Below are 15,855 nucleotides of genomic sequence, written 5' to 3'. Positions count from 1 at the left end.
TGATCTGGTCTTTTTTTTATAAAACACAATATTCAGTATTTCTATTTGTCTTTGTTTATCTCCTTTTAATTGGGATTATTCACCCAAAAATGCTGTGAACACTGTAACACATGGATCCTTATGCTTTTAAATATGTGAATCTGACTGCACCTGATTTCATTATTATAAATATATATAATCTATATATATATAAATATATAATAATAAAAAATTAGCCCTTAATCTCTTTCACTGTCCGTCTCCATCTTTATGGCTCTGGCTCTGGCTAGGTCAGACCCACAGAAGATGGAAGCAAAAATGCAGCTGTGTTAATTGAGTTGAATTATTTTAAATATTTGAAATTCATTGCAATGATTAGCATGTAATTTTAACGTCCCCAATTTACAGATTAATTTCTTTGGGCTGTTATTTTTCACCTGTGAAAGTAGTCATTGTGTGCTGTGATGTTCATGAGACTGAATGTTCATGAGTGAGATATTAGAAACCAGATTGAAGAAACTTCTTGCTATGTTAAAATATTTTTTTTTAGTTCTTTTTGTACTTTGGTGTGTATTTGGGTTGGTTCCAGTGGGAATGAGCTAGTGGATGAAAATTAAGTGCATGTTTTCCTGTCTTTTTTTTCTAGCAGTGATATTCAGCTCTTTAAGACACACATTCATCTTTGAGACCGACCAACGTCCAGACGAGAGCAAAAGGTCGTCTCCAGAGGGGTAGGCCTGGTCAGGGGTCACTCTCCTTACATACTATTGGCTGGCAGGTCACTGAGACAGGATGCTGATAACATCCTGCAAGTCCTCGTTCACCCACCAAGCCAAAAGTGAATTAGTGTTGTTTGGAGTCCAAGCCAAAAAAAAGGCAAAATTATGTGAATGTGGTAAAACTGATGCACCGGAATATATTTGCTTGGGCCATGTGTGTGGCCTCCTACTTTAACAGATTGGGACAGAAAGGAGTGAAAAGGCAGGCTGTGGTGGAGCCAGCTGCAGACTGAAGCCAGACGTACCCAGAGATTCCAGGCAGAGATAGCGGCAGAATGCATCCTCCGTCCCAGAGCTCCATCGGCGCAATGCCTCTACACACACTCACACAGGTCTGAGCCAAGATCACCAGCAGGGTCAGAGACATAACAGAGGCCCGTCCACATCCCAAATTTTTCTGATTTGATTTTATCTGCAGGACGTGGTCCATGTCAGACTTTGAACTGGGTTTAAATGAGGTGTCATATGAATTGTTTTCTGAGCTTTTTTTGACCTTTTACTTTTACTTAGTGGTTAGATAAAGTCATGAATACATCAAATTTATGTTGTAGTTGAATATAATTGTTAGGGAATTTAACTAATCATATATTTAAATATGTAAATATTTTCAGACGTTTTTATTAAAGTATGAAAGATTATCCAAAAAAATTGAACATCTGTAAAAGCCTTAACAGAGCTTAACACAGAACCAAATGGAATTAAATATGTTTACAATGTTTCAAATAAAATAATGCAATAGTAATACTTAATGGTTTATTATTGAAGTAATAATAAAGTATTTTTTAATAAATTGTTTTAAAGGGACTGAGAAGTGTTCTTAAAAAAGCTCTCATGTTGGTTTGTGGGTTGTAACTGGACTGCATTCATGGCATCAGACCTGGCAATTTATTTGCTTTAACTTCACACTATGTGTTGGCCAGATGTTCAGGGTCGGTGTGAATCGAAGGTCTGATAGCAGGCTGGAAGTCACCCTGTCTGTGACCCCGTTCCTGTGCCAGGCCTGGGCGACGATGCCGGGTTCTCTATGGGGACACGGGCCTCTGTTGAATGAGCCATGTGCTGCTCTCGCCCTTGGTCCTCCTGTGTGGGGCAGGAAATCGTAATTCAAGCAACACGGGGACCAGAGCTCCACCAAAACTCCCTCTCTTGTCCTCTCCACACCGCAGCAGTTATTTCTGAACACAGGAAGAAATAAAGCGGCCGGGTTTGGCCAGAAAGGGTCTTCATTCAGCTGTTGGGTGACGTGGACGCTCGCAGCAGAGCTGCCCACATGTATGTTTCTTGATTCTGCTATTAGAATCTGGGTGCATTTATACTTGTTAACATGTGAGCGTTAAACACACACACACACAATCTCTCTCTCTCAATGACAGGTCAGCCACGTGTCTCTAGACGTCCAGAGCTGCACGGCAGCCAGTGTCTTCCTGAGGAATCGCAGCCATCCCACTGTTTACAACAAGCTGTCCCTTTCCGTGCGCACTCTCTCCTCCTCTCTGCCGTACGAACTCATGAGGTCAGATGTTCACATAAATAACCGGGGGTGTGAAGGAGATGGTCGCTGATGGATTTATGCTTGCGTGTGTGTTTAAACCATGGGCCTGAGCTTCAGGAGGGTCCGGGGTCCGTTTGTCCATCTGTCTCACTCTCTCACTCTGCGTTTGCCTCGCTTTCTCATCCACAGGAAGTTGTTCAGAGCATCAGCGGCCTGTATGAGCGTGCTGAAGGCCTGATGTGTTGTGGCGAGGTGCATGTTTACATTACAGAGTGCTGCTGTCAGGGCCGAGCTGAAAGGACCCCTCTGGGTTGTTTATTCCTGTTTGCAGTGGGACGCTGGTGTAGGTGGACTGAGCCCTTTCTCTCTCTGCTTTCTCCTGCTCAGTTTGGTCACGCACAAGGCAGCAGAAATGTTTAGACCTGCTAATTCTGTCATTTTCTGTATTATATTATATTATATTATATTATATTATATTATATTATATTATATTATATTATATTATATTATTAGCACAAAGTACTGAACATCATTTTATATAGAAGGACGCCTTATTTTTTCTGTGTAAATACACTATATTTAATATTATACTTTTAAAATTATTTAATATAAATAATTTATACTCTAGCTAATTACAGTGAAATAGTTGCACAACAAAACTCATCGTTTTTTTCTGATAGTGACTTCAAGGCACGGGCATACAGTAAGCCGCTCTAGAGAAGTGCATCTGACATATGTAAATCTATGTAAATCTAAATGTAAATGGTGTTTGTATTAAAATATATTTTGCACATGAGTGTGACAGCATCGTCTCTAGATTGGTACATATTGGTATAATATTAACATAAACCTATTCTGATTTAGGGCACAAAAAGGAGATTTACAAGACTTCTAGAGTACATTTATATAGTGCCATTTACATATCCTCCTTTAAACAGTGACATCATAGGTCAAGCAGTCTGTCTAATGGAACAGCAATGACCATGATGGATCTTCGTCAGAAGGGGCCAAGGCAGGCATTCCTCTATAAAGGACAAAGTGAGGGTGAACTCTGCCAAGTCTTCAATTAGGAGCTTTGAGTAATTGGGTGGTGGAGACAAATGAGGGCGCATCATTAGGCTTCATGTGGAAAATATTGGGAAATGGCCCGGTGTGTGTTTAGCCAGCCATGCTGTCCAGGATGACTTGAGCAAGGCAAGCATTTTTAAAAGCCGTTCATAAACAAATACGACGCCACAGACACAGAGCCCTCACTGGTGGTCAACGTCTTCGTTTTTTTTTTTTTTAGGAATTTTGCCTTTTTCTCTCCTATTTTGTTGTTTACAAATACGACTGTTTAGTTCAGCTTTACCCAGGCGCCGCGAGGGCGGTGTATTCCGTTGATGCTCTGCATCAGACAGGATTGATGCTGGCTCGTCACCGCAGTGGCCCCAAATGCCCATAAACTGTGCATCAGACAGGCAGTCGTGCCCTGATGCGCCACCCGCCTCGGCATCACTTCAGTTGAATATATTTCAGTTGTTCAGGTGTTAGACCATCAGGTGGTTTTAGACAATCATGTATCTGTTCATGTTTTTTTATGTTAAGTTCACTTGTGTATATACCTAAAACGTATAATGTTGAGGTCTGACAATTTTTTTGTAGGTTTTATTTATCGTTAAACAATGTTAAATGATACCTTTTGCCAGGAATGTGTTTTTAGTTTTATGAAGAAAGCCTCTTGTTTTTGTCAAATAATTCAGCAAATATCATTTTCTTCATAGATTAGCACGGTTGTCTTCTTGAACTGCAGAACAAACTAAAGAAGAAAAAAAACCTCCAGGAATGAGGCCGATGCTCCACCCTTCGCCAAGTGCCCAAACTCACTTGGAGCTTATCTTCTTGTCATTTTTCCTGTTTATATTTCCTGTCAGATTACTCTAATTGTTATAATAACAGTCAGCACTAACAGGACTGTACAATAGGGAATGCCCTGTCATTTTGCAGAGCTACTTAGTGTATTTGTGGTTTACAATGGACATGTGATGTGAATCTCTTGTGACAGAGGCAGCATTATAGTGTTCACCACAGATAGAGGGGAATTAGCACATAGGGTGGAGCAGTACAGCATGTCATTCATGATTGCTTGTGTTAATAATTTAATCGAGTATAATCCCGATAAAGCATTGCCGGTTTCAGAGACCATGTGTGTATTGCTGCCCACATTTTAATAAATACTACACATTCTACATTATTCAGCATGTGTTCCTTCTTGTCAAATTTGGCCTAAATTATTATTTAATGTTGCAGAGCGAAACCAAATAAACATTTAAGATAAATAGATGCCCATAACCTGATAGCATCTGTTTGTCCCGAAGGAATTCATCTGGCCTACATGGAAAATTAGGGAATGGAATGGTTTTATTCGTGTGCGTCAGAAGCCTGGTGGTTTGGGCCGCCCTCAACGAGTGTAGAGCACAACACAACTCGGGACTTACACCGTCATAGTCCAGGTGAAAAAATGTGATGGATTCTTAAACACTGTATGTTGTACACACTTCTGCAAACAGGAAAGACAGTTTTGCTTAGTCATTATTTTATTTCTGTTGTTTTGTATACAATTTTTCATTTTTCATTAAATTATTATTTTTAGCATTTAGTAGTAACAGTAGTAGCAGTACTACTAGCAGAAGGTGTATTTATTAATGGTTCCACATTTACTCATTCTTAAGAAAGTAATTAGTAAAATTGTAACAGACACACATTTACACTATTCATCTGCAATGTTTTATTTTATAACAGCAAGAGTGTGTTTCATTTCCAAACCCTACCAGTAGAGGGCAGTATAGGACTGGCATTTTCTGCTGCTGCTGCTGCTGCTATCTGTTGCTTTGCTGCAGCCCCTTTAAACATACACTCTTTGAATTAAATGTCAGTCAAATACCGAAAGTTGACTGATTTCATCCTTAATGAGTCAAGACCATCATTTACACGCTATGGTAGCTTGGCAGCAACTGTGGGATTTTACTGAAGAAAAAAATGTACCTGAAGGCATGTGGGCCCTTTGGGAGAAGCTCGGTCAGCAAGCCAGGAGCTTTGCTTCATTAATCACTGGGTCTTGCATGTCTGGCCCCCTACATGCAAATGTCCCGGTCTGAAGAATTCACCTGAAGGACATTTTTAGACATTCAAATAGTAGCATCCTGCATAACAGCCTTTTTATTATTTTGGCTGCGAGCTTGTACTTAGCGTGAAAAACGTATGTCCCAATAACAGCTTAATTTCGAATCATTGAATGAGGTCTGTAAAGGCTGGTGTGGGGGTGTGGGGGTGCGAGTGTGCGTAAAGCAGAAGCAGGAGAGTGTGTGGTCGTGGGGTTGGGGGGGCAACTGCTGGAACAGACTGGCTGAGGTTTGAGCACCGGGGCTCCTCAGCTGCACTCATACAGTTTTAGCCGTCTTTTAATAACCCGCCTGAACACCTGTGGCCTCTGTGGTCTTTCCATTGTAATAGGATTGTGTAACAGGGGGTAACGCGGTTCTACCAATCCCCGCTGCTGAAAACGACCAAAACAACAGCCTGGATTACGGCAGCACCAGGGGTTGTTGGCTTGTGTATTCAAATAATCATTCCAAATGATTTACATTTTAAGTTGCATTTCTGAATAAGAGGAACTTATTCATCTGAGCTCATGCATGTCAGCGAGATAACGTGGTGAGAATCGGACGGGCAGCAATCGCCCACCTTTTTTCCACATGCCCACCTGAGCTCCCGATTGTAGAAAAGTCCCACGGCCTTGGCCATGTTTCCGAGCCTAGCACTCATGAGATCTCTCTCATGGTTTCATGAGAATACGAAAGTCATGATTTGGGGCAGCCCCCCAACACAACCACCACACTAATTTCTTTGGTGTATTTTTCATAGCTTTGTTCTATATTTAATTTCAAGTCATGCGTGTAAATCTGATGAGTAAAGCCACAAAGAGAGCTGCATGTGAAATGATTCACAGCTAGGTCAAGGTGTGGGGTGTCTGACGAATCTTATCGTCTGATTACATGAGATATGATAATGTCATGCAATAGTTATGATATGAAAATAATTTATATACATTTAGTAGTTATTATTGTTATAGAATTATAATTCATACCCCTTGATCTTTTCCTGTTTTTTTCTTGTTTTTTTCAACCATTAAAATGTTATTGGGAGCACATATATGGGAAGGGGAAGGCAAGGGACACATGGTGTACACAAATAAAAATCTGTGTGGCATGCAAGTTCAAGGGATATGAATACTTTTTCAGAGATTCTAATAATATTAATGCAGTTCTGCATTTAAGTGTTTGCTGCAGCTTGGAAGGGAAGTTTTTTGTTATACACTGTCCTCATTGACTAAAAGAATATATATGTGCAAAGTGTGTGTGTGTGTTTTAGTCTTTAGGCTTTTTGAGGGATGGAGGTGTCATGGAGGCTGCAGCTCTGGAGAAGAAGCGGTTCCTCAGTCCTAATTGTCCTGTAATTTTTACATGATGTGAGTGAGACACACAATTTGTGACCTTTGTTCTGGGTACTTCAGTCTTTGATGATGTACAGTTCTGGGCAAATGTTTTGTGCAGTAGCAAAACAAATGGAAGGAATTTTGGTTTATTGGTTTGTGTTGATGTAGCACAGTACTGTAAATAGCCCTTTTACTTTTTAATCCACTGAGTAGTCTTAACTAACCTGGCCAGGGCAGAGAGGGATACGACGCAAGACAAATCTTTAATCATGAAATCAGTGTAAATGTTTAGATGGAGTCAGGTCAAGATTTTCTGTCTGCTGTCCCTTGGAGGTTGGAGCTGTTCCTGATCTCGCTGAATGAATGGACGACTGCAGTGGACTGAAGGCTTGTTGCGAGTTCTTCCTGTCTTGTGCCATTGCTGGGCTTGAATCCAACTTTGTTGTGTACCGAACACCACAGAATGAACTCTGACAAGATAAGCTGATTTAGAGAATTAATTAATTGATGAACCATATAGTTTTTAAACGTATTAAGCCCTGTTACTGCTCCGACTTTTCTTCAATGATGGAGTAATTATTTTAAATGACATTCCATGGTCTCTCTTCCTCTTTTCTGCTCTTTAGAGAAGTTGCGAGTTTGGTGAGATTTTTCCTGTTTTACTTTAGAATTTGTAGCAAAGGATCGAATCATTCAGTTGCTGACATTATATACATTAAGAAATAATTTTAATCAAATTAAGCAGTTTACAATTACTTTGTCTTCACCATCATGCTGGGAGAATGTGGATTATTACAAATCAGTTTCATCCTGGTCATGTTTCACCTCCAGACCCCTGCAATAGGAATTGATTTAAAATAAATAAATCTTTGAATAACAATAAATAACTTTCAGAAAATCTTGTACAGGCTTCCACACGTCACGTTTGCCAAAAAAAAGTAAATTAAATTCTACTTGCAGTTAATCCATGAATAAATTAATACATACATATACATAAACACCCCGCCCTGGTGGAGGCCTGCTTTTAGATTCATCTTAGATTCATCTTAAATTCCAGAATATTAATGTCTATGACTGAATTGTCCAGAAACCTGTGTGTGTGTGTGTGTGTGTGTGTGTGTGTGTGTGTGTGTGTGTGTGTGTGTGTGTGTGTGTGTGTGTGTGTGTGTGTGCGTGTGTGTGTGTCCACGCTCCTGTTTCAGGCCACAACGTGAGTGAACTGATACTGATTTGAGGAAATATGTCCAACCTTGCTAGCCAGTGAGAATGGGTGTGGTCAGGTGTTTGTTCTCCTGCCGATACCCAGGATGTGAACACCCCCCATCCACCTGCGGCGCCTCACCACCCCACCCTCACACCACCACGGTCGTCTCTGTGCCGACTTTAGTTCCTCTCTGGCTTATTTTCATCTTTTAGCTTGTGTTCTCCCCTGGGACGCACTTCAAATCCCCCACTATTACTTTTCATTACATAACAGCAGCCCACTGCTGACCCGCTCATCTTTCACCCGAGCTCCAGAATCATGCAAATCAAGAATGTGCACTCAGTGTGCAGTTTCAGAAGTAGATACGTGGTGAGAATCACTCCTGCTTTATTTGTGTTCCCACCTTCAGTCAATGCTACTTGAATTGAAACTATTTCATTAGCTAACTGGTATTATTATTTCATGATATCAGTGTAAGATGGGAAGTCCCAGGTCCGTGGCATTCTGTGCTTTTGTCTTGCGTTGAGGTCCCCCACCTCTGTCTCAAACGGCCTCCTCCTGGCAAGAGCCATGAAAAGCCAGCCATTTGCTTGAGGTCTCACGATGAGCAGAGACATCAAAGGAAAGATCCTGATTGGTCTGTGGGAACTTTTTGGGAGCCAAATGAATAAAATAATTTTATCTTTTGGGCTGGGCACTTTCCTCCTCCTTCGGGAGCTGGGGGTTCTCCCCCCAGTTTCTGAGTCTATGCACTTCACATGTTTTTCAAGGGCCAAGCAGCCACTCTGCAGCTTGGCTCCTGGCTCTCCTCTCTCTTCCTCTATCCCTTTATCCTTTCTTTTATTTTGGGTTTTTCTGTAACATCAGTACCTTAATATTTACATGTAACTTTAATAGCAATCTTCTGTTGTTAATAAATTAGAAACTGTTCATTCTTATAACCTCTATTGTGCCACGCCTCTCTCATGCCAGGTACCGTCAGGATGGGTGAGTTTTTAAATACAGTTCTTGCGCTATTTCTTTTCATCAGTGGCTAATGCCCGACTCAAATTCAATCCCATACACTCGTGCATTCACAGTTATGTGGCTCTGGAAGGGGGATTCACACCCTGACATGGACGGTGGGGGAAATCACTGCTGACTCCGCAGCCGCATCCAGCAGCCTGCACGCTGCAAACTGACCAGTCAGCACCAGGGAGTGATGCAAACCAAGCACACCACAAAAACCAACAAAGAAAAGGACTGACATGGAATTGTATCTCAGACTTCATCATTCTTTTCACCCCTGGATTTTAATGAATGAAGATGCAGCATTCGCAGTGCGTCTGGTCCCAGTGGACTGGCCTGAGCTTTTTGCGCTGTGAGGCCTTAGCTGCACATCTGGGATATTGCTATGGTTTGTTTGATGTGAAGCCTATTATGACCACAGAATTGTGTTGCAACAATCTCCAGACCACACTGCCAACAGAGCAACTGTTAGTAAGAAACACAGACAAAACATAGAATCACGTGCCCCAGTGTCAATCCCCACAAACCCCTCTTTCATCTTCTGAGCATCAGCATTAAAAACCCATATTTATTTTCCCTAAATTGACACAAAGCATTGAGGAGACTTCTAGTTCTTTATTCTGACACCTATGAACCAGAGGACCACAAAGTCACAGGTTCAAACCCCACTTCCTACCATTGTGTCCCTGCACAAGTAAATTGCTCAATATAAAAGCGTCTGATTAATGCCATCTATCTCTCTGTCTGTCCATGTAAAGTGTAGTTCACCTGTGAAATGTTTTACTGATGTGTAAATGTGGTAGTAGCCTAGTGGGTAACACACTCGCCTATGAACCAGAAGACCCAGGTTCACACCCCGCTTACTACCATTGTGTCCCTGAGCAAGACACTTAACCCTAAGTTGCTCCAGGGGGACTGTCCCTGTAACTACTGAATGTAAGTCGCTCTGGATAAGGGCGTCTGATAAATGTAAATGTAAATACAATGCTGTCTAAAATGTTGTCAGATTTGTGGTAAAGTCTGCACCTCTGTGAATGGTGAATTAATGTATGTTGCACATTTTGAGGATGCTGTGCTAAATTAAAACACAGTCTGAGACAGATTCCTTTGGTTTAAGATTGGTTTCCTGTGTCACTTTCTGGTTTCTGAAGGCCTACAGAAAGTTCCTGTTATATGACATATGACAATATGGGGAGTGTTTACAATAAACATCATGGTTTTTCATAAATGTGAAATCATACTTTGGTCTTGATGTGAAGTGAATGTATTTTTGCTTTTCCATTCACAGCTAACTAAATAAAAATGTACAAAACTACAAATAAATTGGTATAATCAGACCACATAATGTATCTCTGCATGATTTTATGTTCTGGATCACCGGTGATTTTTATGACGACTGTGCTCCACACTTAGCAGTGTGTTGGCAGCTTGCTGCTTTCAGACAGTACGCCTGCATATACGCCTGCCCAGTGTCTGATGAGCCTTAACATGGAAACATGTACATTATATGTCATGTAATTAACATTATGCTATTTACATTATTACATTATCTGTAATGTGTTTCTTATGTGCTTAGTGTGATTGGCAGCTTTCAAATGTTCCCTTGATGTGTGATGTCTCTGAGGCTATCTCATGACCACACATAGGAGTTAACATTAATTAATCCAGACCGGGTGACCTGTGGGTACATCAATGTGATTTAAGTCTTGTGAGATTCAATGAAAGTACCACAGAAATCCCCTAAAATAAAGTTTTAATCTTCCGAAGAATCACATGGATGCAAAAGCATCTCACCCACGCAGCGCAGGTCAGTGTGCAACAGACCATCTCTGTTTCAACCCTGCAATGACCCTGGAACTGAGTGAAAGGGAACTGAGAGAGATGAGGATTGGGGGGAAGGGGGGGGGGGGGGGGGCAGAGGTGCAAAAACAACCACAGTTTACAGTGTACGGAAAATTATATCCTGATAAACTAATGAAGTGTTCAATAGTGCTATCATACTGTGGACCAGATCCCTACAGAGCGAACTCAACCAGACAATTCTACACTGCGGAATATAAACATAGGTCTGCGTTATGAATCGGATTTGGTTATCCTGTTATCATGAATCTCTTTTCTTATGTGTTGTACAGTAGAATAAGGATTCGGGCTGAGACGAAAAGGGATTTCTCTGTGAGTCACGCACAGAATCAGAGTAGAACGTTTCTCTTCTCCTGTGTGTCTGTCCATTCTTCCTCGTTTCGCTCTCACTCATAGCTTACTCACTGGAGGCCTCCTGTGTTCCCTCAGATTCAAACCTTCCTTTCACCCTCCATTTCCATTTCACTGGCCCTAAACCATGACTTTTTGGTGACTCATATCATGCATGAGGTTTATTTCACTAAAGTTGTGAATGAAATTTCTTGTGCACTTCACATGTCATCATTATAATAAATTATATTATAACATGTAAATATTTTAGAGGTCAGAGTGTATTTTAATTAAACCCAATGAAAAATATAAATTATTTTGCAGATTGCTTTACAGTTATGTATGCAGTTTATTGGTGTTGGTTATTTTTCATTTGTACAGTACATTTTTACCAAGAACATTTATGATTTATGATGTTATAACTGCTATAGAGCTGGGACCCTTGCTCCAGGATGAATTTTGTCTGCATATGATTTTACAAATTATATGTTGCACAGACTTTATGTTGCTTACATCAAGATATTGGTTACTGGTGTGGCATAAACATAAAAGCATATAAGACATGCACAATAAATGACATGCTTTATTTATTTCTCTTTAACCTCAGAAGAACAAGGCAGAAAATTAATAAAATGAAAGTAATGAATGCATTATTTAAAAATGTTTAGTGAAAAATAAGTACAAGATAGTAAAACCTATCTGTATATATTTTACATTGCCCTAATTGCTTATCAAATAAAAAAACTTTTTTATGCAAAAAAAACATAGCACCTTTCAAAACAGTATTTGCAGTTAAACGTATTGTTAAGAACTGTCAGCTTTGGGTAAATAAGCAAGAAAAAGACCAAAAATAAATAAAAAACATTATTTTACATTTAAAATGATTCAGTTGTACAGCTATAAGGATGATAAAATATTGAAATCGGGAAAATAGGAAGTCAATTATTTTTCACTTGAAGCACAAATGGATAAAAAAGAGAATGTCATGATCACCAGGAGCACAGCTATAGAAGTGGACAGTGCCTGTGGAGCATGAGTCCACCAGTGACTAAATGCAATAACCCCCCTCCCCCAACTACAGTTTTAATACAGAAAACCCTCAGGGTTTTGGTCACCAGAGCTGCTTTTAAAAGCTATACCTCATCATGTACTGGCCATTGAGTCCATAGAGCAAAAGCTTAATGCTCTTAAAAAACATTTTCTTAAAGAACTGAATTACGTCTTGTCGTCAGTGTTGCTTTCTATGCCGTGATGGCTAAATTGTCACGGAAGCAGGATGGGTGCTGAGGAACACTGTAGCTGCAGACATCATTCACAGCTTCTATCAGCTGTTGGTACTTCACTGTAGTAATCTGCACAAGAAGACAAGGAGACTTGATTTTAGCATGTATTACAGGAGAATAATATTTTATATGTTTAAAAATTAAAACCTCCCTCCCTCATTGACTCAATGTACCAACTGTAATAATGTTATTATAAATGCTGGTGTTTTTAATCCATGAAGTTTATTCTATATGACGTCCCCACACAAAAGCTCAATTTCATGTTGACACATCCTTACCTGAACAATTATTAATTTGCTTTTGGCCATGCTGATGTCATGAAACTCTTCTCCAAAACAGAGAGTGACATTAGGGTCTGGAGCTGGAAGGTGGCCGTCCCGATACAGCTGGAGGGCTATAAAAACCAGACAAAAGAAGATTACACAACCATTGGACATGCTTTATGATGCTCACATTCACCACCTTCAGACTAACGACAACAAATAACAGATTCTCAGACTTAGACCTTGTGCATTTTTTGGACATTTCTATGTGCATGTATTGATGTACATATGACATGGTGAATGGCCCAGTGAACTGGGACAGTTACATTGTGAGATTATTATACAGGACATACCTTGCAGGAACCGGTTTGTGTCAAAGATCTTGACAACGGCATCTCTTTCCAGCTTGCAGGGCTCTGGGCTGTACTGGGAGCCCAGGCTGCTCCAGAAAACGCGGCTCTGGCAGAGCCTCTTGATGAAGATGCCCTCTCGGTTGGCACGTAGTAGCACCCCGCGCTCCAGGTGGCCGAAGAGCTTTCGGGTGACCTGGCGCTGGCGCTCGTTTTCAATGCGATCCGGAGAGGGGAAGCAGATGTTCTGGAGACTGTCGCCCTCGTGAAGCAATCCGATTGACACTGGAGGTTGGCAAGCTGATAGCCGGCAGCCTTCAGGGTGAGTGACCATCATGCATCCCATTGACATTCCCGCATAATAGAATGAGATCACCATTTGGGAGAACCCTAAATGGAACAAGAGGCAGAACTTGCTTAATGTGATAGTAGCCATGTGGGTTGGACACTCACCTATGAAGCAGAAGACCACAAAGTTTCAAACCCCACTACCACTGTGTCCCTGAGCAAGACACTTAACCTGTGACTACTTAATGTAAGTCACTTAGGAAAAGGCGTCTCCGAAACACTATAAATGTAAATGTAACATTCCAATTTATATTTAACGCTATGTTTAAAGGGGAATTTATGTTGAAATAAATTTTATATGAAATAACAGAAATATTAACAGATGGCAGAAACCACCTACCATAGTGAAGAGAGCCTACTTGTGAAGAGTCGCGATGTATTGGATGACCTGTGAATGGACAGAAAGGCACGTTTCAGTTCTACATTGAGGTTTTCTAGCATGTTTGGACTCACTGGGAAAAGTTAAACCACGGGCAGCGAGACACCGTGACCCTTCCTTTTAAAACCACACTTAACCCATTGAATCAACAAAAAATAAAGCTTTTCTTGCACAAATACTCAGGCTGACAAGACAAAAGTCAAGTCAGCAACATTATAGAGGAAATTAGCCAATCGTCTCTACATCCAAAGGCCATGTCAAAAGTCTCTTTTAAAAGCTCTGCATGAAGGGTCATTTCATGGCATTTTTCTGCAACAAATGTCAAATGTCAATGCTGAATGTAAATCTTAGCAGGAGCACACACACAAACACACGTGCTGAAAATATTAAGATATGAAAAGTTTACCAATTGGGGTCTCTGGGTCCCACCATTCCTGCATCGGTTGCATGATGCATAGACCTTGGAGAGGGGAATGGCTCCTCTTAATTATGCTGAGATAGTCATCGTTCGAAGTCTAAAACGTGAACAGAGTATATTGGTGGAACAAAAATGCTCGAAGACCGTCGGTACCATTGCTTGCCAGAATGCGCCCACAGCTCTGGCCACATGGGCCGTGCGAGTAAAGGGGTAAAGCCTCACCTCCTTGATTAGTTCCTCTAAATCTGCTGGGCTGCAGTCCATGTCGGTGACATCATTAGCACAGTTGCTGGTGTTCATGGTTGACAAGGCGCTTTTACCTGCTGAGGGGAAACGTGGTTGGTATCACGGTTCGGTTTGTTCCTCCGCTTGACTGAACGTGAGAACGCTGAAGCATAATGCTGACGACTAGAGGCTTCACGCAGCTCAACAATAACCAACAATAAAAGCAATGAAGTAAATTTCTTCTAAATTAATTAAAAGACTTACTCTTTTGCTCCTCCTCTGGGACAATTCTGTACACTTTGTATGGCTCTGATATGTCCAGTTGCGATCGGTCGGTCACCTCCTCAAAATCAGGGCTTTTATTTAAGGCACAGCGCAGCCTTGTCTTCCATGTTGCCGGCTCAGCCTTGTCCCCCTCTTTAAACTTTCCTTTAAAAATAGCCCATGCCTAGAAAGGGATTTAAATGTACAGTACTGTTTACGGTCATGACAAATGTGTCTTACACTCCGTCAACTCACCCCCAAATCACCATTTGAGGGTGTAAACCCCAGAAATCCTGCCTCAACCAACATACTTGCACGCAGTTCATAACACAAATAATGTTCAAATTAATGTTTAAAAAGTAATAATAATAATAAAAAATTATATATACTCTCAATTCTGGAATAACACTAACAGAACACTAACACCAAACTATGCTTTTATTTCCAGAGCACTGACGTCCCATTAAGGAAAATTATTGCAAGCTATTTATTTATTTGTGGTGGATGACTTCATATGTTCCAGTCCAGATAATATCTGAAAAAAAGAAAAGCTCTTACTTTGAAAATGGAGGCATCGATCTCCTGGTTGTAGTCCTGCTTCCCCGCATGTTTCCATGGGATACGGAACATAGTACGGTACTCATCCTCCCACTGCAGGCCGGAGTACAGATTACTGTTAATCTGCTCCACCAGCCACTGCTTCAACCTGCGACCCCCGGGATTCAGCGTCATCCTAATGGGCAGAAATGGGGACCTTTCACTATACACTAAAAACAGAAACAAACAGAGAGATAGATCCTTTTATTCATCACCATACAAGTACACCAACAAACACACATAAAAACTAGGGTTTTCAAAAAAAGACAAATAGAATATAAGTAAAAAAGATAAAAGGTCTAGAATTAAAGATAAAAGGTCCAGATAAAAGATAAAAGGTCTAGAATATTAACAATTTAAAGTAAGCAGTGGGTTAAAGTGGCAATAAGATTATTGAGTTAAAAAAAAGTAAAGAGGTGTGATACTGCTCAACATTTATTGCGCAAATATAATATAAAACTGTGTGTGTGCAGTGAAGGTACCTTGTCAGAATGATAAACAGCTCCCGATTGTGTAAAAGTTACACGTCAGAGTTTCCCCGCCGGCCAGAAGACTGGAATAAGCGCGCCGCGGCGCCGCGTCTGTAGTTTATTTTCTCCATT

General features: G+C 40.7%; 1 protein-coding gene across 3 annotated transcripts; it reads right to left on the bottom strand.

The window, feature by feature from the left end:
* Positions 1–11,536: 11,536 nt before the first annotated feature.
* irf8 (interferon regulatory factor 8) lies at positions 11,537–15,852 on the bottom strand. 3 transcript variants are annotated; one of them, XM_028956529.1, is made up of 9 exons: positions 15,736–15,802; positions 15,215–15,423; positions 14,657–14,840; positions 14,390–14,487; positions 14,156–14,264; positions 13,711–13,758; positions 13,026–13,412; positions 12,688–12,803; positions 11,537–12,478 (listed from the first exon to the last, which is right to left on the bottom strand). In XM_028956529.1, the coding sequence occupies exons 2-9, from the start codon at positions 15,386–15,388 to the stop codon at positions 12,368–12,370; spliced, it is 1,227 nt and encodes a 408-aa protein (XP_028812362.1). In that variant the 5' UTR covers positions 15,389–15,423; positions 15,736–15,802; the 3' UTR covers positions 11,537–12,367. The 3 variants fall into 3 exon arrangements, with proteins under 3 accessions (XP_028812362.1, XP_028812361.1, XP_028812360.1); XM_028956528.1 differs by having other exon boundaries at positions 11,538–12,478; positions 14,390–14,490; positions 15,215–15,389; positions 15,736–15,852; XM_028956527.1 differs by having other exon boundaries at positions 11,541–12,478; positions 14,390–14,490.
* Between the last annotated feature and the right edge of the window lie 3 nt (positions 15,853–15,855).

Source organism: Denticeps clupeoides, chromosome 16 (genome assembly GCF_900700375.1).
Source record: "Denticeps clupeoides chromosome 16, fDenClu1.1, whole genome shotgun sequence".
Taxonomy (NCBI): domain Eukaryota; kingdom Metazoa; phylum Chordata; class Actinopteri; order Clupeiformes; family Denticipitidae; genus Denticeps; species Denticeps clupeoides.
The sequence above is the reverse complement of the archived record's forward strand: the minus strand, read 5'-3'. Positions and strand labels throughout refer to the sequence as shown.